Genomic DNA, 22,341 nt, shown 5'->3' on the forward strand with positions numbered 1-22,341 from the left:
GGTTCTCTGCCATGTGAAAGCTTATGGTTCATGAAGCCTGGAAGACTGACCATCCATGGTTTTCTGGCTCTGCAAATCCTTATACTCTGTCAGTGTTGTATGACATACATGTTAAGAACTGTGGAACACTTGGCCATCCTAAGTGATTTACTGTGGTTTCACTGGAATCCTGCTTTATTTTACAGTTCTATCAGAAATTAGTTTACCAATTTAGGAGTTACCTTTGCCCCAGGAAGCCCAAAACCTGGTTCTCCAATTGGTCCAGCAAGACCAGGTAACCCAATGTCACCCTGCAATGAAGAAAATATATACTCTAGTATGTATTTTATTAAACACCAATCACAGACTGTGTTTTTTGATTTCTATTATACAAATTTATATATATCAAACATAACAGCTAATTCTATTTATTGCTATTGCAAGCGTTAAACACCAAAAGCAGAAGAAAGAAAAGTATTTTGATATCCAAGGTTATCCAAAACAAAGAAATGAACATAGGTAGGCCACACCTCAAGCTGGCATACAGTTAATACTGGGGCATGGTGGTAACTAGACTGGATACAAACCATAACTCTGTTAACAGGAAAGAAGTTTTATTTGACCTCATAAGGCTGAAATTATTGACATGAATAATGCATGGCCTACTTAACAGTTTTCACCCTGTGTTTATAAGCACTAGGAGCTGGAGTGTGGATGTTACCTTTGGTCCAGGCACAGCTCTTCCAGGAGGGCCTGGCATTCCAAGACGTCCTGGTGCACCAGGCTCTCCCTGCAGTGAAGGAGGGACAGCAAAAATGATGGATTCTTCTGAAAGTGGGCATGAGCATCTCATAGAGAAAACATTTATGCAACAATTTATGATATTCCATTAAAATTCTATTAGAATTTCTAATATTCTATTGTATGTGGAGTGAAATCTAACTATTTGAAGAACTGATAACAGGCATAGTTCTGATTTCTCATTGGAAATGAGATTCTTCTCAGTCACTGAACAAATATATGCTATTAGAAATCCCTGTCTTAGTGTATTCGAGACTTAGTCCAGCATTCAAGGCTTCCTGCTCAGCTGTGTAGGTATACTGAAAACATGTATATTTTTCTGTTAGAGTAGATTTTTTAAATAGTCCTTTCAGTGTACTTTTTTACCCCTTTTTATTTTTCCTCTTATGTGGAAATACACACTGTTGCGTGTATAAAGAGCAAAAGACTTAATCAGAAACTGGAGGAGAAACCTGGAGGAGCCCTTCTCTCACTTTCACTGAGTACTGAGTATTTGAATAGAACCTCCAAATCCATAAATAATATCAGCCATGAGTCAGTGTAAGGGCAAATAAAGTCCTGTTACATATGTACTATCTTCCCAAACATTTCAGCATAAAAATACCAGTATCAGTGTCCCTTAACTTTTTCCAAACAGACAGGGAAGCAATATGTTGAATGCAAAGCTTTTTTAAGAAAATGCTTCCAGATGTTTATAGGGATCATGGTGTGTCTTGCTAAGAGAAGCCTTAGCTGAACTTCTTTTTTTTAAAAATTATTTTTTAAGAAGCAAGTTCATTCTGGGACAGTTGTTTCTGAGATCTAGAAGAAAGCACAGCTTTGGGGGGCTGTTTTACACACATAACGTGGTAATAAACCTACTTTAGCTCCAGCAGGTCCAGGCACTCCTGTTGGTCCAGTTAATCCACGTATTCCTCTCTGACCTTGATCTCCCTACAAAAATGGAGAAGACATGTCACACATACCAAATAATATTAAGAATGTGTTAACCAAAGTGAATTGCAAGTATCAGTGAAAGATAGTGAAGTTCTATGTCGTAGCTGGTACACAGGAGCTGTTCCTATTGCCTTCATTGGCAAGTCAGTTAACTGTGCTCAGTAATAGTCCAGTTTTAGATTTGTACAGTTAAAACTATGTAGATTTCATCTGAAATTAAATTAACTGACTTACCAGTGAATAGTGTGGAAAAAAAAAGAACCAAAAGGAGTCTTAAAGATTGCATCCTTGCAGCTGCAAAATCAAGTTAAGTAATACTTGATACTATCTAAGAGAAATAATCAAAACAGAAAAAGATCATTCACTCAGAGATACTTTTTTAAAATTCAAAGGCAAATAGGGCCAGTCAATTGACCATGATGCCCTCTCTGGTTAATCAGCTTATAATTCCGGGCAGAAAAAGCTAAGAATAGATAGTGTAAAGTTTGTAAAGGGATGACTGCTATTTAAGCATATTATTAACCTGTAATAATTACAACAAAAATGAAACAGCTATGAATCATTCTGAAAAAGTTCCAATACAGTAATTAATTTTATTGCTGTGTCATGTCATCTGCATGTATTTCCTACCAAAGTAATGTGAAAAGATGGATACCTTGATTTTCCTTCCAACACTATTTTTTAGCCCTTCCAGCTGCTCGCAGTTGTGATACTTAATATCTTTATTTGTCTTGTATTGTGACATTTAATCTCTGCATGTCTCGTCCAATGTCTTGGACAACTATTCCAGCAATTTCCAGTGTCTTTATTTCACAGGATGCAGATGCTGATAGGAGGAACCAGAATTACTTCTCCATCTGTGAATCAGTACAGAAGACCAGTACAAGATCCAGAACCTAAAAGATCGACCCAGTTATTCCTACTAAGAGGAGTAGTATTCCCAGTTAGCTCTTTGTGAACTTCTTGGACCAGACTACCACAGGTACTGGAAATTGTGAGCTATTGAACTGTTGTGCTGTCATTTTTTAAAAAAAAGCATGAAAAAAAATGTCTTGGGCTGTCTTTTATTAACTTTGCTATTTTAAAAATTGTTTTAGGCTGGGACTGAAGTTTACTCTGCAGTTAACCACTTTTAGAAGCACTAAGCTAATAGTTTAGAAACCTACTCCTTGAAGGTATATTTTTTTGTTACTTTTAATAGAACAAACAAGAGAAGGCTTTGACAAACCTATTCCTGGAACATTACAGTTTTGAATGTCACCTTTAGTAAGAAGCACTCACCTTTTCCCCCTGTATTCCAATCCCTGGAGCACCTTCTGGACCCCTAAGACCAGGTAACCCTGGTTCACCCTTGAATAGAAAAATCAAAGCAGCGTTTCAGAGTACTGCACAGACGTGGTGCAAGATCAACTCTGCATTCACTTGCTCATTAAAATCATAGACCTTTTAGAGTCAAGGCAAAACTCCCACTGATGTCAGTGGGCCCAGGATTTTCTTCCCATATTCAGAAGCAACCATTGTAAAACTCTGAGTATATAATTTTTAAATATAATATGGGGTTTCTGATTCTAGGAAGGCTATGAAAGGTTACCTGTAGCCATTTCAGTGGTTTCCCTTCTGAGTTGCAGGGTGTTTGGTGGATTAAAAAAAGCCAACAATTGTAAATAAGATAAGACACCCACCCCCCCCCCCCCCCAAAATAAATTTTCCCTAAAAAGGTGTGTTTGAAAGAGAATTTTTTTCACTGAAAAATGTGCTACTTTTCCCCTTGTCCACGAACACTCTTTTCTAGGTTATGGGTATCAGTAGAGAGACCAATAGGAATCTTTGGTGGGAAGCAGGTAGACTGCAGACAGAGATGAACCAACCTTTTGTCCAGGGGCTCCATCTTCTCCTGGAAGACCAGGCAAACCTGCCAGTCCTGAAGGGCCTGGCTCACCCTGACATCAATAAAAAGTAAGTCCTTCTATTAAATGCAGACTTGGTACTATTTTTGAATCAAGGAATCAAGGAAATCTATTTTAAAATGTTTACTAAACTGTATGTGTATTTGTAGCAAACATTGATGCATATGAACCCGTATCTTGCCTTTTTTTATAAAGACAACTCTCATGTATCTGGAACTATCCTGCATCTGATTGTTTGATCTGTGCATTTTATCTATGCAATTAATATTATTAGCTATTAATGCTCCAGCTCATTCTTAAAAAATAATACCATCATTTCATTAAGTGGCAGCATTTGAAGTAAATATCAGATAGAGCTGACTGTAACATGACAATTGACATATTTATATAAGGTTCTCATTTATATAAGGCTTGACCTGGTTTTAGATGAAATGGGATCATGTGGACTCAAATGGGTTTACTCAGCATTACCATATTTTGTGAAATTAAAGAAATCGAACAATTTCTTTCCTTTTCCAACCCCTGTCCCAGATCCCTAACAAAAGAGTAAAACCAGGACAGCCCTGTGCCTTTCCACTACACAAAAGTACTTTTTCATCTATTCCCATTTTTTATGATAATCTGGCTGTTAATGACATAGAGACTGGTTAATATTTTGGTCACTTTATCACTAAGATAATGTGGTTACAGCTTCCTCTTCTCTAAGCAAGTGTGCTTTCTGCCTAGTAGCACAGCTTGTTTCCCGTGTGAAGGTGTGAGTATGTAGCTGCTGCTTTGTTTACATCCTATCCTGTGTGACAAGGGAAGGAGCAGCACAATAAGCACTATTCAGTGCTTTTTTTCACCAGCTCTGCCTATAGTTTAGCTTATGCTGGGGACTGTGAGTTCTGGCAACTGTTTAATATTCTGGATTGTTTTCTGCACAGAGCTGTAGGTGAGCTGTATGCAACAGTGACTTGAACATGGGTCTGGCACATGGAAATATTCAGTAACAATAAAATCTTACTACTTTTGTACATAACTGCTGTATTTAAAATGTTCCCATTTCTGGAGGTTATTGAAAGTCTGTGTTAAAAATTTTAAACACTAAGAACCTAAATTTTATGTCTAAACATATTTTTAAGTGCCTACAAAAAGGATACTCAGGAAACACAAATTTCAAATCCAAATAAATAAATAAATAAATTCCTCTATTAACAATGTACCTTAGAACCAGGTTCTCCAATACCTCTTTCTCCTGGCACTCCAGTCTCTCCTGGCAAGCCTTGTTCACCCTTAAGTAGGAATTATTTTTTAACAGTGTTATCATGGAAGAATAGAAAAGCATATTCTTGGTTGCTTATATTTAAAGAAAGATTAGTGTGATATTGGCTTTAGTATGACGTGTTAAACCCTTGGTCACAAAGACTGGGAATCTGCAGCATGTTTTCAACTGTCACCAAAAAGTTGTCGGTGGAAATTATTAATGCTGTAAATCTATAATTATATGTCCCTGTATTTCCCACCAAAGTAGCTGATATCTGACACCCACTGTCTTTTTACCGGTGGTGAAGCATATCCTTGCACAATCACTTAAAATGTAAGAGGTGATCTCTGATGCTGCAGAATACTTTACCTGTCATGGATCCTTGACCTACTTACACCTCTAGTTCCTTTATACTATGCTTTAATAGCCTTCACTCATTCAGAACTTTATCTGTCACCTCTTTCAGAAAATCGCTTTAAATCTCCATTCCAAACACTTCAAGGGTGACATCTTTCATTAACAGTTCTGTATTTTGTGAATCAGTCAAGGCTATATTATTCTAACAGTTTTCCTTCAGCAAAGGTAATCTTCATTATACTGTGGACCATTCTTAACTGCTAGATACAGTAAATACACAGAATCAGGTGAGACAACAGGCAGAAGTAACAAGGAAGTCAGCCAATCTGTAAGGTATGTATGTATTTTTCTGGAATGGAAACAGTACAGTGAGGATAAAAGATGAGACTGAAATTTTGGTCTTCTCTGTTAAGTGCAACTACTTTTTGGAAGTGATTCACTGCACCTGCACCTGATATGATGAAACTGCAAGTTCAAGGCAGACAACCCTTTTTATGGAAATGTATCAAAGTGCAGCTCACTGTCTGATATGTAGTAACTCAAAGGTTCTGTGGTGAGCCAAGCCAAAACCTAACTAGATAGCTATGGCAATGATTTATCAAGGCTTGTCAGTGGAGTAGGATCTGCTGTACAGTTTAATAATATTAATAAAGAGAATAATTTCCTGCAGCTATGTCAATACTTAGATTGGTGTTCAGCACTTTAACAAGCATAAGGATAGAGACACACCATTTCTTAGTCAGGAAACATAACAGTAAAAACAGCACAGTAGCTTATACTTCAGAAAATGCCCTAACCTTTGGTCCAGGTACTCCCTGTCCTGGTAGCCCTCTAGAGCCAGGTGGTCCTTTTGGGCCTTCCACTCCCTGAAAAGATTAGTTAAGTAATTATTAAAAATAAAATATTCTTTGTTACTACACATTTAAGTGTGGGGTGAGGGGGAAGTGAAAACTGCACCTTCTCTCCTTGAATTCCAATTCCAGGTAATCCAATTGGCCCAGGTAAACCAGGAGGACCAAATTCACCCTGGCAAACAAAGTACAAATACTTAGTTGGGTAAAGATACAGAAACAATCTGGGACAGCTCCCATGCTAGTGCACGTTGACTTACTCTCTCCTGAAGTCAGTGAAGCTGGGGATCTGACCTTTTATCTTTCATACGTGCATTTGTTCCCTGCTGGTTCAGTTGCAAACAACTGCTAGTGTCTTTTTCCCTTTCTCAACCTTAACTTTCCCACAGAATCAGATGTTTTTTGTAACATTTCCTATTTTAATATGAAGAGATGTTAAAATAGGTTGGGAGAGTTTATTGGGCATAAATCTCCCTACAAAATACCTTATTATCCAGGGCCTATTGTAGATTCCTTGCCTCATTACACCTTTTGTCGTGAATATCAACCCTGTATTCCCTGTGTTATGTAGGTTTATCGGCACTTTGTTAATCCCCTGGTGTATTTACTGCTCACCTTTTCACCTTTTATGCTGATGCCTGGAAGCCCACGAGGGCCTTTTGGTCCATCAAAACCACGGTCTCCCTATATGAAAAAATAATATGTTGTTAACTGTAGAAACACACAGCTGTTCCCTCTGAAGTAACTAGAGACACTGTTTGCTCTGTCATCATGAAAATCAAAACGAGAAGAACCAGAAAATAGCTCCTGGATCTGTTTTCCAGGATACCAAAGAGGTCACCTTTTCAAATGAGCTTGCTCTGCAGTTTGAAATTGTTGATGAAAGAGCTGAACAAGCTTCTTTTTATCTTTCTGCTCACCTTGATTGCTTAATGTCCTGTCCTGCTTTCCCTAAAATCAATGGCAAAACCACAACTGATTTAAATGTCAGCAGAGCTGAGTAATGAGACTAACTGAAAGCTGAATTCTGCTTGTTTGTCTCATGCGTTAATCTCATTAAAGCGTGGCAATGAGGATCTGGCTCTCACTAAGAATTTTGCCAGAATAAAGACCAGGCCAAACTGTATTGTTGTAGAAGTCTATTTGTCAATGTCATTGTCTTTCTAAACGTTTATTTACAAAACGGTGGTCTTGGAGAAAATGCAGGTTACTAATAAGGACATGAATATTGTGCTTTCTTGTACTTCTGTTAATAAAACATGTAGAGACAGATTGTTAGCTTGTGTAAATTGTCACAGAATCACCCAAGGCAATAAAGTTATGCCTCAGGTCTTTTCTCTCCCTAGTAACCAATTCCATCATTTTAACTTTGACTGAAATACATTATGTGGATTTCTGTTTAAAATAACATTCTTTACTCCTGATGCTTTAGAATACATGCCTTCCTTTTTACTGAACTGTGAGCTTGTAGTAAAAACGTTCTGAAGAAAGTAACTGTAAAATTTGATTTAGATTAACAAATCACCTGTTTAAAATGTGTTTAAAACCAGAAAGCTGACATACTTGGCAACAATAAATAGGATTAGAGATACGTATAGACTCTGTTGATACATGCTTGGCTCCAGGTCAGACCTGGCAGTAAAAAGTTGTACATTTTTTATAGAATCAAGAGTTCCAATAATGCTGGCAGAATTGAACTTTGATTATTTTATTCTGCCTATCTCAATTGCTCAATAGTTTTGGTTAGATTATGCATTCTTCTTTACTTGTTCCCACTGTGCATCGTTGCTGTGCTTTACTTATTTGTTGTGTTTCTTCCCACATGAATTGGTATTTCAGTGGCAGTGGAATGATTTCTAAATGCATTTTCTTCAAATAATTGTTTGTTTTAATGCATGAGATGTGCTAAGTAAATACAACAGTGAGGTTAGACAATTTATATTATTCATCATAAAATATATACTGGCAGTTTGAAGATATTATGTTGCTAGCAGCAGTCAGATTTAAACCTAGCTGACTATAGTACTGTGCTAAGCAAAAATCATAAGATTTTTAGTAAAGGGATAGTTGGGGCCTGCATCTGCAAAACAATTTTTTATTGTTTTCCCCAAACTGCCTTGGTGCATACATAAAAATGAGCGAACCATTTAGTTATTTATTTAGCTCATGTACAAGCTGTGTCATTTTGTTATTGTAACCAAAGGTCAAAGTGACAACTCAACCTGGGAGTTGATATTCAGCGGGCAGCAAAAGGAGCTAGCAGTGGCTTTAGTGCCATGTAGGTGCAACTACTACTGTCATTACTTCCATTGGATCTGAAAATTAGCAACAGCAGCTTTCTTTTCCCACAAACAACTCAGACTTCTGCTAAAATGCATAAGCCTGTGGCTGAGGTATTTAAGAAGCTTAGCAGCCTGTCTTTAGTGACAGCAAAGATCTCTATATAAGGATTTAGAAAAAAGCAACAACAAAAAGCTAAATTTTTCATCTAGGAATCACTTTTATATTTTATTTAAATTCAGATGCTTGAGGCTGTTTTAAAATTATAGCTGGAATTCTTTCCAGGCTTAGATCCCACAAATCAAGCATCAGGTGAATTAAATATCAGCTTTACAGGCCCCAAAGGCTAGCTGTGACTAGAAGTCATGTTTGGACCAACTGAATTCTATGAAAATATATCAGGTTAATTGATGCCAAATTTTAATATTAATTTACAAGCTAGTTTCTCAGATTCCCATGGCTGCTATGAACTTGTTTTGGCATGCACTCATTTAATGGTGCTGCTCTGGTCTTAAAACCCTTCGACTGCTGTACCTTTGCTCCTGGAAGCCCTTCTCCTGGTGAACCTCTTTCTCCTTGAACACCTTGTGGTCCTTGAGGCCCCTGTTAACATAAGTTTAAAATGGCCTAGAATACGTATTAATCACTCAAATCAACAGCAGCATGTTCTATATCATTGTCAGTTTTAAGCACATCTTTAAATGTTGGTGTAGTTATAACCTGTTAAAAATAATACAGTAATACGATATTCTCAGTGAATAAATGATGAACATTCAGGCCTGTAGCAATAACAAGGCAGACAGTTTTACTTTTCTGGTTACTTATGAATCACAGGTTATGTAGCTGAAATTCCTATTCTTTATACTTTTGAAATCTTCACTCCCTAAACTTTAGTTTGGCTTACAAATTGTTACTAATCTTTATTAATGTATCAGTATAATCATGAGAGATAGGGAGAACTAGACGAAAGACCATGCAGAGTAGTATTGAAGATGTAGCAGTAGAGAGATTTGACTGTAATTGGTGAAGAGAATAACACCATGCCCTTCTCTTTGTGAAATGAGATCTGATAGGAACACAAGGGGCAAGTAAGACAACTAAAACCTTTCACTAAATGCAAGTCCAAAACCTGTACATATTGAGCCTACTTCACAGTGTTTTCCCGCATCTCTTTTTTTCCCTCTGATTTATTCCTTGAGATTACACACACATCACAGAATGCTGGTGGATATGGCTCTGCATAGCTTAAATATGCTGCTGCTTCTTCTGCACAGAGCTTTAGAATTTTGCCTAGTTCTTAGGTAAAGCTAATTACACTGCATTCAGCCATAAAAAGAAAACACTTTTGAAGCAAATACACTTTAAAGTAAATTTAAAGAACACCTCGAGTATATTTTTAAAAATCAGAATCTTTTGTTATACCAGTACAGCTGTTGTGGCTAACAAAGGTGCACATCACAGGCACCTACCTCTTCCCCCACAAAGGGGCTCTTCTCTCTATGCTGTCACTGAAGAGACTCAGGAAGCATTGCTGCCCCACTTCGATAGCCTGTCACCACTGGCCTTATTAGTAATGCTCTTTTCTTTGGGCTCTTCAGTGAGAAGTCCTTCCTCTCCAGCAGTGTATTTTCAAGCAAGTTTGAGATCAGTCAGTTCAGTTGCCAAACCATCTTTCTGTTTTTCATGTGAGCACCTCTTTTGAAGTGATTATTACAAATCTTTCCTTCTCAATGGGCAAAAGCTACTTGTGAAAAAGTTGCACAAAATCTCCCTCATGGTTGCACTAGGGGTCTTTCATCCAGGTGATGAGATATGAATTTGAGTCTGCTGTATCGTAAATAGCTTAGTAGAAGGTGCTGATGCTTTGAAAAAAAGCAACCATAAAATTGGTGTACTGATTTTCTGAATCACCACAAAGAGATTGAGTTTACAACTACCAGGAGGAGCAAAGGAAGGAAAAGAAGGAAGAGACTTCAGAGCCAAAGCTACTATAAATTCTGAAAGTAAAACCTTTTTTTTAAATTTCTCCCTCTGTTATCTCCAGTGAAGGTAATTGTTATCTGGGACCACTTATGCAATCTGAATGTCTTTATGGAGGTTGTTTAGGTATGGCTGTTTCTAATGTTACAGTGGTTGAAATTGAGTTTCTACCTCAAAGCCATGCTGATGTTAATGTTGTAATGATACTGAAAAGCAGTCAGCTTTGAAGTTACCCCATGTGGATTTGAATATATCAGGGGACAGATTTATTTAAATATTTATGTGGTTTTGCATAAGGTCTTATTTTTTCATAGCTGTTTTGGAGACTAAGATAATTAGAAAAGTTAAGGAATTGGAAACATTTCCATTTTATTGAGGGAAATGGAAGTCAGACAATATAGTATGTATGAGAGTGAGAACTAGTGGAAAAAAGAAAAGAGATGGTATCATTTAACACATATATATCCCTTTTAACAGGGAAGCACAGAGAATTTTTTCTTTCTGTCCTGCTTCCCTCTCCCCAAATGAAAAATAGACATACCATAAGTCCTGGCTCACCAACTCCGGGTGGGCCAACAGGGCCCGGTCTTCCTGTCAAACCGCTGTCACCCTTCAAACAAAGATGTATTTTGAAAACACCTGATTTGGGTATCTGTATGTGTGCAGCATATAACAACTCTTCAGACATCCTGTGCTTGAAATACTTGATGGAGAATACAGGAATGATTGAGAAAATCTGAGTGTCCTCAGAGTCATACAGCATACAAGGCCCAACAGACATTGAACTGGTGCAGTTTCACAGCATTAGGGGACAGCCTCAATTCTGCATTTGGGAGAAGACAATGTTGAATCTAAACAGATAATTATTCCCATCATATTCCTAGTACATTATGTATCACGTATCGTCCTTTTCCAAGAAGTCAGTATTTCTATCATAATGTTTCTGTTCTCTTTATGCCGGTCATCCAAACCAACATGCCTGTTTTTCACAGGATAATTTTTCTTTAAGACTATGTGTGCATTTTCACTCAGCCATACACTGCTTGGACTGAGTTATGTCAAGCGTAAGAACTACTGTAAAAAAATCCTTTAAAGTACATACTTAAAATGTACTTTTTTTTTTCTTTTCCCCAGTTTTGATCAACATACAAAATACCTTTCCAGTACCATAAAACCAGCATTTTGGGTCTTGAAGTTTCTCATGTACCAGCAAGTATATTGTCTTGGTCTTCATTCTTATCCTACAATATATGTAATATAGAAGATGAGAGATGCTTGTACCTTTGGGCCTGGCAGTCCTATTCCAGTCTCTCCAGGCAAGCCAGGTGGCCCAGGGAGACCTCTTTCACCCTTTTCAAAGAATGAAAAAAGAAACAGTTCTGCTTATAAATTGGTGTCTAGGGAAATCAGTTTAACTCAGTAAGTTCATTTTTTGTATAACCTGAATTTCAGCCCCTTGGAATTGTCTTACATAGTACATTCACCCTTTCAGTGCTTCAAAATTCCCTTTATTAAGATCATAGATATTTCCTGTACAGAGTGATACCAGATTAAACAAAAGGAAGAATGTTTCATTTCATGTGGGTTATAAGAGTTTTGACACTGCACTATGCCTCACTGTTGGTGAGCAGGTGCTCTTAATATGGTGCAAAGAAGATATCAAGAGAGATATCAAAAGAGATAATGTCCTTTATAAACTTATCTTCAAGTTTTTCTCCACAGCAATATTCCTTTCAGTAGTTGAAGAACCCATTAGCTTTGGCTGAATTACTCAGTTTAAGGTTTTTCTAAGAAGCAAAGTGTAACTGTGGTCTCTCTTAATGAAGTTAAAACAGTTTGCATAGTTGTCTATAATACCCAGTGCTATTTGCATCTTCCATTAAACTACTATGATAAAGATAGTAAGTCATCACAGAACCACAGAATGAAGTAATCTTCATTGGTATACCTGGCATTTACAAGTAAACCCATCAAACCTTAAGGATTTAATAAATGTAAATCATACATTTTTCAAACACAAAAAAGGTATTTTATGTTTACAGAGGGGACTGGATCTTGCAGTGAAGCATTGGGTGATTTCTGTGGCTGACCTTCAGAGGGCCCATTGCAAGACTGTGTCCTGAATTGCTCTTATCCTTGTGACTTTTGGATATTTTCTGCTGAGCATCAGTAAACAGTGGGACTACTAATTTTGAGCTATAGAATTCTTCTTGAGAATGTACAGTTTCAAGAGAAGAGTTTGTTTGAGATCCCAAACAGAATTCCTGATTGGCACTAAGGGAAAAAAATAGTTTTAAACTGAAAACTGGAGAAATGCAATGCTGCTAAGTAATATTCAGTGATGCTGCCATGTTTTAACTGTTTGTGAGAAAAGATTGGAGTGTGATTGGGATCTGAATCCAATACAAAGAGCAAATGAAGACCTTTCTTAGGAACCTTGTAGAATACAAAGAGTATATGATTTGCTAGCAATGTCACATTAAACTGCATCCCCTACAAGAAGGGTATGGGGTATAAGGATAAAAGCATTATTGTTGTGATGCTGTATTAATACCTTTTAAAATTAAGAAAGAGAAGAAATAATGCAGTTCTTGCCTTTGATCCTTGCAGACCTTCAGGCCCTTGATCTCCAGAATGTCCTTGTGGACCCTATTAAAACAGGAGTGGTTTAAATGAGATTTTTCAAGCTTTCAGAACAATGGTGGCTTGAAAAACAGTCTCTAATTTGCTGTAGTCTGCATGAAAATATAAATGACAAACATTTCAGAACTGAAGCTTTGCTTTCTGATGCATGTATAGATTCAACTACTCAATTCAATTGGAGCTGGGTCTGGTAATCAGTGGAGAGAAATTTGGTCTGCCTTTATCTGAATACAATTAAAGCTAATCTATAGTCAAGATTTACTGAATCATCTATGATGGGCTAAGCTTCTTGGCCTTCTGTCCAAGAGTATTGTGATGAAAAGAGACTAAGGTGTTTCCATGTACTTCTGTGAGGTAATGAAATAGTTAAGACACTGAATGGGAAGCGAGTGATTTTGGTTTTTATGGAACTGTATTTGCTGTGGTCTTTGAGACTGAATGAATTCTAAGGATGATTTATTTGTCTAGACTGCTCCTCCAAATTCTTGTTAATTTTGCTGTTTAAGAAGATAGGTTTTGGATGCCTTGAACTCAGTGACTCAAAGATTCCATGACAGTTGTGGTATGATATTATTTGAGAGCTTTGAATCCCGGGGAACCAGGTATTGTTGTTTTTATAGTTTGTTTGGGGTTTTTTTTGTTTTTTTTTTTTTTACCTGTAGCCCTCTTGTTCCTCTGGGGCCTACTGGGCCTTCAGGACCCTGAAAGGCAAGTCAAAAAAAGGGTACATTTATGTGTATTTAGATTTGGTCAAAAACACTTCTAGGTAACTTTTTACTAAGGTATCTTATTTGGATATCTTTACATTAAAATAAAAAATAAAATCAAGAGAAGCTCAGCAGCCAGCAAGTACTAAGTAAATATTTTTTAAATGGACTATGGTAATCAGAATACAGAGTAAGAATGAACAGAGTTAATTATCAAGGACTGGTAATCCAGGATTAAACTCTGTTTGTTTCACTTAAAGTATTCACAGCAATTACACAGCAAATCTTGCAGATTGGTATTAGAAACCTTGATTTAATTTTCACCTCTCATTCCATTTGCTTACTGCTTCAGGCCTTCTGCCTCTGTTTAAGTCGAGTTTTACCATTGTTATAAACAGTCTTAGGCTTGGGCCTTAAGACAAATTGCATGAAAATATAGAAGGAGCTAAGAAAGTTACTGAAAATGGTATCCTTGCTCACTTCATTTTTTAAAACTGTCAGTTGTTAATGTCCCTCAGCCTTAGAATTAATATTTGCCTTAAATCCATCACCATGGTTGTTATTCAGGGAGTTGTAGTTTTTCTGCATTTTAGCTGTTTCCTGAAAGCATAAAAACTTTGTGGATACTTACTCTATCTCCTTTTATCCCTGGGATTCCACATTCACCTCTTTCACCCTGGAAAGGAACAGGAACAAATATTTATGAGGTATATTTGAGCATATAATCCTTGTTCTTTGGGTGGTTTAGTTGAAAACCTAGATGTTATTCTATCCATGACATATTGCAGTAGTTGTGCTGTAAGTTCATTGGGGAAGGGACACATCTTCTATTAGAACTTGTGCAGCAGCTAGTAAGATGATGTTATTGTTCATTTATAAGAAATATGGAACTATACATAATAAATAATAATAACATCAAATGTCTATATGTAAGTAGAAGTTCTGACTAAAAATAGTACCTTCTCTCCTTTATATCCAGATTTCCCCTGGAAAAATGAAAAAGCAAAGCAGGTTGTGAGGATATATAACCCAAATGTAAGAATGTGAGTATTGGCGCTGTTAACATTCTAATCTCTATAGAAAAAAACATTTCAGGTTATAATGAACAATTAGGTAGAAAAGGTGATCTCTGATAAATATGGCAATATAACTCTAAATACTGCACCTACTGGTCATGGTAGATGCTGTTGTATGTGTGAACATGTGTCATTTTTTAGACTGGGATTTTGATGATGTAAAAGCAGATCAACTAGAGTTCATATTTATAGAAATATAAGTGAGAAACGTGCTAAAATACAAAAGCAAGAAAAAAGTCACTAATTGAAAAGGATGTACTGAATAAATAAGAAAATATAAAGTAGAGTGATTCATATGTGAATGAATTCAGAGTTAAGCACTAAGAGGCTAGTCCTACAGATACTTCCTATATGTATTTCATTTAACTTTTTCATTGCTATTACACACTGGATCCTTCCTTTGCCAAATGAAAAATTTAAACTGACCCATAAAGATGCAGGCAATGTCAATTTCTGTAATGTTCTTAGATTATCATATCAGAGCTTTTCACACTTTTTTGGAGGGACTACGTATTATTAGAGTGTTTTCTAGATCACCCTTATAAGAAGGAATTATTCCCTTTCTTTGAGCAATGATAATGTTTTCATTTTTTCTAGTGTTAATGAATCATTAACTGGTAAACCAGAATTGGAATTCACTATTATAATTAAAAATTTTTAAAACCCGTGGTGTTTTGCCTTGAAGGAACACTGCTCATTGGAGAAGAAGGGGAAAAAATTTTTTTTTACCTCTATTCCATCTCGTCCTGGGATTCCATTAAGACCTGGCTCCCCCTATGAATAATCCAACATTAAGATCAGTGAAATCAGGATAAGCTAGCATTGTCCTGATTATCTGAGTAGGTATCTCAGTGCAATACAGGAAGCATACCAGCTCCCTCTTTTTACACTGATGATTTTATATGTTAGATATAAGATTTTAATTTGTAAAGAATCTTAGTCTTTACTACAGCAAAAGGGGGTGGATGAAGTTTAAGAAATTCACAGGTGGAAAGTACATGGGCACTATTAGGATAGTCTTTCCATATTAATGAAGTACCAAATCTTTCTCCTAAATCCGAAAAATCACATCACCTTTGCTCCTTTCAGGCCTGGAGCTCCATCATCCCCAGTGCGACCCTTTTTACCCTGAAAACAGCAAAATAAAATTCTTATAATATGTTAGTCAAATGATTTTATTTTACAATATATACAGTATTTTTTTATATGTTTAGGATATTTGCTTCCTATAGATTTATTTTTTAAAATCTCGGCATTTACCATAACCTTGAAATTGAATTTCTGGGAGCAGGACGACCAACTCAATAGGCAGCCATTTTTCTCTTTTGTCTTTGCTGTAAACAAAAATCGTTCAGGTCTCCTCCGAAGAAGAGAGGTCATCAGATGTTTTTGTAGCTACCCAGCTTGCCAAGCAGGTATTTTGTTTTCTTTTGAACTCTTTGAGGTGTATGATTTTGTTTAAGAGGTATTTGCACTCTCCAAGTAGACATCCAATACTAACCCAATCAAAACTACTGTTTGCACACAAGAAGCTATGTTTGCAATGAAAGTGTGCTGTACTATGTGGGATAAAACCAGTGTGTATTTCTGTTTATGTATGTATAGGATGTTCATGTCGAAAGGATGAGGATGGCCAGATCTCTAGGTTTCTCTTTCAAATTCTGACACTGTCCCTTCACCTTGAGCAAGGGTTATAAGGTACTATGGTGCTTTAGTTCAATGTTAGGGATATAACATCAGACCATTCAACTCCGAGAGTTCTTTTTGAAACATAAACCCTGCAGTTTAGATCACCAACCCTTGTATGAAGCAAGCCCCTAGTTTTGCTTAGGGGTTCTAGTTGTGAGCCTATTCTGAAAGAAGTCCAGCCTATTTTACCCTCTTTACAAGTCCCTTATCTCAGTTGTTGCTAATGCTTCAGCCTCTTGCACTCTCTCTTGGTTTCAGAGAACTTTTCAGATATTAGTGTATGATTTGGCGCTAGTTAGATCCACCTGGTCTGGTTGTCTGATTTTAACAGATGAATTATTGTTCCACACAGGAAAGTTCCTGCCTTTTAAACTGCTGTGGCTAAAAGGAGAGCCTCACCAAATGACACGGTTCTTTTTTCAGAGGGAGTGTCTCATGGCATTCTCAGGCCTCTTGGTGCATTTCCTACTGGTGTGACATTTCCATGCAATGTAACTATGGGGGACTATGTATTGAACCTTGAACTTTTGTTGTCTCAGGATCTGGGTTCAAATAATTTCCTAAAAAAATTCCAACAATGAAATAAATCTTGATTTATACTGTATATCAGTTATTTGAGAAATGACAGCTACTTACAGCAGGGCCAGGAGGGCCTCTTTCCCCCTTCTCACAGTTACATATGGCAGCCTGGGGACACTTTGAATGAAAATAGTCCAAATCAGCACATTTTAATAGAAGAGATAGAAAACACACGAATGTTGCTTTTAAGTTACTGTATGGCTAGTCTGAGTACACCAGTAATTATAAGAAGCCAGTTATATTTACAAGTTTTACAGAAATCTTTTAACTGTCAGTTTACCACTCATCAGGAGTGTGGCCTCCTACACTCGATCCAAAAATCCATATAATTCCTACTCCTCAAATTTCAATCATCTTGATAATGGCTTTACCTCCAAACTCTTCACAAGGTCGGTTTATTGGTATGCTGTGTCTATGACTGTAGAATTTGATTACTACTCACTGTAGAGATAGTCAAGACAGTGGGGTAAGAAAACATCTTATATCCTTTTTTCACTTTACTCCACTATATGTAGATCACAGTTTAGCTCTAGCTTGATCTGTAAACAAAACATGTTATGGATGTATACTTTTATCTAGTTAATGCAATTCATTTTCTAATCTTTCTTTTTCTTCCATCATCTCTACCGTCACATGTCCCAGTCAATCATCATTATGGTATGTAGTTACGTGGTTTTTAGAATATTTTTGAAACTTTAAAACCATTACATAATACAGAATTATTACAGATACTGGGGTTATTTTTGGAGGAGGAATAAGGAATGTTGTTTTTATTTTTGGTTTTATTGTTTATTAAACCTCCACTCAGCTTGGAGATGTCTAGAAGTGAAGGGTTTAAATATCATTGCTATCTGAATATCCCAATTAGTAATAATATGTTTTCCAAGGATAACATTGAATGTCTTACTAATTCAGGATTTATTTTGACAGAGAAAAATCAACATGCCAGTGGAAATTAGTGAAAAATAAAATGCTTCAAGTTTTGCAGACACTCCTAATACTTAGCAGTTTCCTTGAGCTGCTCATCAGAACAGTGTTTGCCTGAGATAACTGTACCTAAGTAGGACTAACATCTTTAAAAGGAAAACTAACTTTATTCCCCTCAAAATGGCAGCCGGACCTACCAATGCCTGCAGTCAGGGTGACACAGTGTGGAGAAACTGGAGAGGTGCAACGGTGGAGCTTTGTTCGAGTTCCTTCCCTTTTTTAACTCTATTACATAGGAAGAGCATTAAGGTCTAGAACTGCACCACATTCAGCTCTGTGTTATGCCTTCTTATCCACTGAGTCTGTTGGATGACATGCTGAGATGTATCAGAAAACTCTTACTAACCTGAATACTGACACATTGTTCTTTTTAAACTTTGAAAGTAAGGAGGGAAAGTAAAGACATTAGGCTAGCAAATTAAAGCTCTGTCCTGCAAATACAAAAGATGTTTTACCTGAAGGCAATCCCATTAGACTAAATATTTAACCAACTTCCTGAGCTATCAGTTTTCTTGAATTATGTTTCCATATAATTGTAAATGTCTGTGTTAAGCAGTAGTTCTGTACAGGAAAAAAACTCTCACAAAACTTACCTCTTCCTCAGATAGATCTTTCTGTAAAGAGAGATATTCAAAACAACATTAGAAACTTAAAGTCATAATCCAGCTCTACAGGATGGACACTGAAAGATGTTAAAATAAATTGCTTCAGCAGCTAGCTAATGAAATTATGCAATTAACATATTAACTAACATTAATTAAGCTTTAATTTCTGAGAAACATTATAGCAATCTCTCCATTCTAAAAAAATAATTTAAATATTTTCAATTCCCATTATAGACTGTTGACTGCACAAACCACTGACTCTCCTTGTCCAGCCATAATTTGCTAAAATTACAATGGTAAACAGACCTAAACCAACATAATTAGATAGGCATGTGGGAACAATGCATTCAGAAACTACACTGTTTCCAGTGTGCTGAATAGCAGCAGCTCTCTAGTAGGAGTGAATGAGTTATTTTTTAGAAGATCTCTACAGCTGAAACACCCACATACAATGCATTCCTCCTACTTTTCACAACTGATGTATTCTCTTGAGAGGACATAAATGTGTTGATGAGCAGCAATGCTCATCTCTAAAATTCACATGTACGCACATATAATTATGCCAAAGCCATGTTTTAAATCAGACAGCAGCCATGTTCTGCAAAGAAGGCACCTGAGGATGGCTGCCTGTTTGGAATTTGAGAGGTCATTGCTATGGTATAGAAAGCAATGGTAATACCAGATAAAACGGGGTGATATGCAGGGAAACTAATGCAGAGTGGCAAGCTGTCAAGGTGAAGGACAGACAGAGAGGAAGGCCAGCTTGTGTACATGCTCTAGGCCTGTACGAGATCACTTCAGTGTCAGTTTCACTGCAGAAGTCTCCTGGCTGTTATTCATAGTTCTATTTTATATCTTTGTACGTGCTCAGATCAGGACTTCATCCACAGCTTGTGTCACCAGATTTATAGGCTAGATGATGGCTCTATTTTCCATACTTGGCAGGGAATGTTTTTTATAAATTAAGTTCACATGCAGAAAAGACGCACCCAAGCAAAACTTCAAGCTCAATTTACACATTCCCTCTTGATTATGTGGTAGGTTTTCCATGGAAATTTAAAGATGTCTATGGCCAAGCTCAGATTTTACCTAAATTGACGTATCTCCATTAAGGTCAACAAATTTATTTTCACTTCTGCAAGAGCTGCAACCTTTTTGGTACAAAAGGTGATGTCACATTCTTCTTACCACAGAAGAAAGCACTAGAATGTTAAAAATTGATTGTTTTTTTAAGAAAGGAGGTTTAAAATACCTTTCTTAGGAGGAAAAACAGAGATAAAAATAACTTCACAACAGGTCTCTCTAAGTCTGATTCAATTTTCAACTTCAAATATTTTGGCTGGCAAGATCTGAATGGTGGGGAGAGAAAGAAAACCTGTACTTTGACATAGTGGTCTTAAGTGGTCTGCTTTAACATGTAAAAGTATGGGTGTCTTCAATAGCATAAGCGCTTCAAAATATTGGAAATAAGACCATTTTTTACATATGTTCCTATAACTATTTCAAATTCTTTCTCATACATACCATTTCTTTGAGAACCTTTTCCACAGTTTCTTTCTCCTGGAGGTTGAAAATGAACCTGGATGCTGGGACACTGGCCAGGAGCCGGAGCTTGGCAGCATTGCTAACCTCCTCAGCCACTCTGGTCATTCCCATTATGAAAAATACAATTCCTTGGTGTTTAGCATCAGCTGTAGCTGCAAAAATATCTGGGTTTCTTGGATGGTCCACCCCATCAGTGAAGAGCATGGCTACTTTCACACTACCTGGAGTCCCTTCAGTCATGTAGAGTTGTGTGAGGTTAGTTATAGCATAAGTTGTGTAAGTGCCATGACCTATGTAGGAGATAGGACCAATGTGAGATTTGAATGCTTCAGGACCTTTCCAGTCATGGAAGGTTTTCTCTATGAAAACAGTGCTGCTGTACTGAAGTAAGGCCATCCTCCAGCTAAGGGTACGTCCAGAACTAAGCTGCAAACTTTTCATTCTGTCTACTGTTTCCAGGACAAATTTTTTCTGCTGTTCATGATTATAGTCCTTAGCACTTTCGGAGCTGTCCAGTAAAAAAGCAATTTCCAGAATGCAGTCTTCATCTAGAATAAATAGGTAGGTAGGTGAGTGAGTGATTTCATACTAAATCTCATTCTACCCTTACACTTACATGCATTTCAGACTTCAAAAGTGGGAGTGCAGTTATGGAAATTTTTAAAAACATCTGTGATGACAAGTGTGAGACCGTCATGAAGATACAGCATATAGAAGCTGAGGAATTTGCTCCAGAACAGGTGCCCCAAGGAATAAGAAACCGAAGGTGAGGTGATGTCCTGTAGTATGAAATGAGGAATGCTGGAGTGGTTTTATACGTTCATTCTGTCCTCTTGCCTGGTATTTCACGAATATCCTACCAGGATGAGGACTGGGAAGGTGGAAGTCATCTACAGGAAAATGAGTCTTACTGAATAAGACACTGGTATGTGATTTGACAGAGCTAGATTTTGTCCCTGGTACTGACACTCATATCCAGTCACATAAGAGTTTCCAAAAGCAGGATCTGCAGAATATTAATTTACCAAACTACTGATTACATTACTTCTACAGAAATACCTTATATGGGCTATTATTCCTGTTGTGACAGTAACAGGCTATCAGCCATATCATAAAAAAGCCCAGAAGTAATCTCCTTTTCTGAAATACACAAAAGGGGAGGGGAAAGATGGGAGTAAAAGGATAAAAGTGCAAAAATAAGGCATGTGAAAATGCAGGATGAGGCAAGCCTGGCTGATTATAAGCAATACCTTAGAGAGCAAGTTAGCCATGTAGTCCAGAATCCAAATAAATGAATCAGGAAAAAAAACCCATATCTGTTTTAAAATCACAATATTCACCTTGATCACTTGGCCTGGGATATTTTTCTACTGTATTTGACAGAATGTGTTTAGGTTTTGGTCTTCTCAATCCATATCTTTTTTCTTCCCTGAGATTTTCTGCCAAAAACTCATGGTGTTCAAGTATCCACAAAAGCAACCAGAATCTGAAGAACATCATTTGTTTGGTTTCTGTTTCCTAAACAACACAAATAATAATACAGAAGTATAGCAGTAGGAGGACAACAAAACATTATTCAATTTTGCTTTAACAGGTTGCTTAGCAGGCAGTATTTTAAAATATAGTTCCTAAAAATGAGCTGATTTTTTTTTTTCCCTCCGGTAAGATCTCCTCCAAAATATGTAATAAATAATAAACAGAGACATACTGGAGTGATTTTCAAGCATAGTGCATATAGTGACAAATATATGACAAACTGGAGACAGACATTTTACAAACATACTTCAGTTCTCTCTCACTGCCTGCTAGTGTTTGCACCATCAGCACTTCTCAGAAACCCTAACCTTGGCTGTACCCCTGTGGATTCAGTGTGAATCCCAAGTGCAATTCACAGGGGTGTTTTTTTTAAACCTGCTTTTTCGAGAGCTGGCATGGAGAGAAGGAAGTACAGTGGCAGATCCAAGTTTTTCCCTGCATACTTCTTGCTATCACAGCCCCCCATCTCAGCAGTCCTACAGAGGAACAGTCATGGCCTGAGGGTGCTGTCCAGGCATGAATGTAGCTGCTGTGTTACTCTGGGGACATGTGGGCCCAGAGTGCTGAGCCCAGGCTTGACAGCTACCTATTGATAGGACTTTTTCCTTCTGCAGGGACCAGAGCTGTTTGTCCTGGG

General features: G+C 37.1%; 1 protein-coding gene across 1 annotated transcript in view; it reads right to left on the minus strand.

Moving 5' to 3' along the window:
- LOC141945556 (uncharacterized) overlaps nucleotides 1-21,668 on the minus strand; it is a 34,464-nt gene extending 12,796 nt beyond the window's left edge. Inside the window, exons 1-22 of the mRNA XM_074873970.1 lie at nucleotides 21,509-21,668; nucleotides 20,148-20,716; nucleotides 18,612-18,632; nucleotides 17,089-17,148; nucleotides 15,838-15,891; nucleotides 15,493-15,537; nucleotides 14,647-14,673; nucleotides 14,319-14,363; nucleotides 13,637-13,681; nucleotides 12,933-12,986; nucleotides 11,619-11,687; nucleotides 10,879-10,947; nucleotides 8,892-8,960; nucleotides 6,693-6,761; nucleotides 6,184-6,252; nucleotides 6,024-6,092; nucleotides 4,829-4,897; nucleotides 3,585-3,656; nucleotides 2,998-3,066; nucleotides 1,642-1,713; nucleotides 701-769; nucleotides 222-290 (exon numbers count right to left, since the gene is read on the minus strand). Of these exons, the coding sequence (XP_074730071.1) occupies nucleotides 222-290; nucleotides 701-769; nucleotides 1,642-1,713; nucleotides 2,998-3,066; nucleotides 3,585-3,656; nucleotides 4,829-4,897; nucleotides 6,024-6,092; nucleotides 6,184-6,252; nucleotides 6,693-6,761; nucleotides 8,892-8,960; nucleotides 10,879-10,947; nucleotides 11,619-11,687; nucleotides 12,933-12,986; nucleotides 13,637-13,681; nucleotides 14,319-14,363; nucleotides 14,647-14,673; nucleotides 15,493-15,537; nucleotides 15,838-15,891; nucleotides 17,089-17,148; nucleotides 18,612-18,632; nucleotides 20,148-20,716; nucleotides 21,509-21,668 (1,914 nt within the window). The remainder of the gene's footprint in view (nucleotides 1-221; nucleotides 291-700; nucleotides 770-1,641; nucleotides 1,714-2,997; nucleotides 3,067-3,584; nucleotides 3,657-4,828; nucleotides 4,898-6,023; nucleotides 6,093-6,183; nucleotides 6,253-6,692; nucleotides 6,762-8,891; nucleotides 8,961-10,878; nucleotides 10,948-11,618; nucleotides 11,688-12,932; nucleotides 12,987-13,636; nucleotides 13,682-14,318; nucleotides 14,364-14,646; nucleotides 14,674-15,492; nucleotides 15,538-15,837; nucleotides 15,892-17,088; nucleotides 17,149-18,611; nucleotides 18,633-20,147; nucleotides 20,717-21,508) is intronic.
- Nucleotides 21,669-22,341: the final 673 nt, after the last annotated feature.

Source organism: Strix uralensis, chromosome 6 (genome assembly GCF_047716275.1).
Source record: "Strix uralensis isolate ZFMK-TIS-50842 chromosome 6, bStrUra1, whole genome shotgun sequence".
Taxonomy (NCBI): domain Eukaryota; kingdom Metazoa; phylum Chordata; class Aves; order Strigiformes; family Strigidae; genus Strix; species Strix uralensis.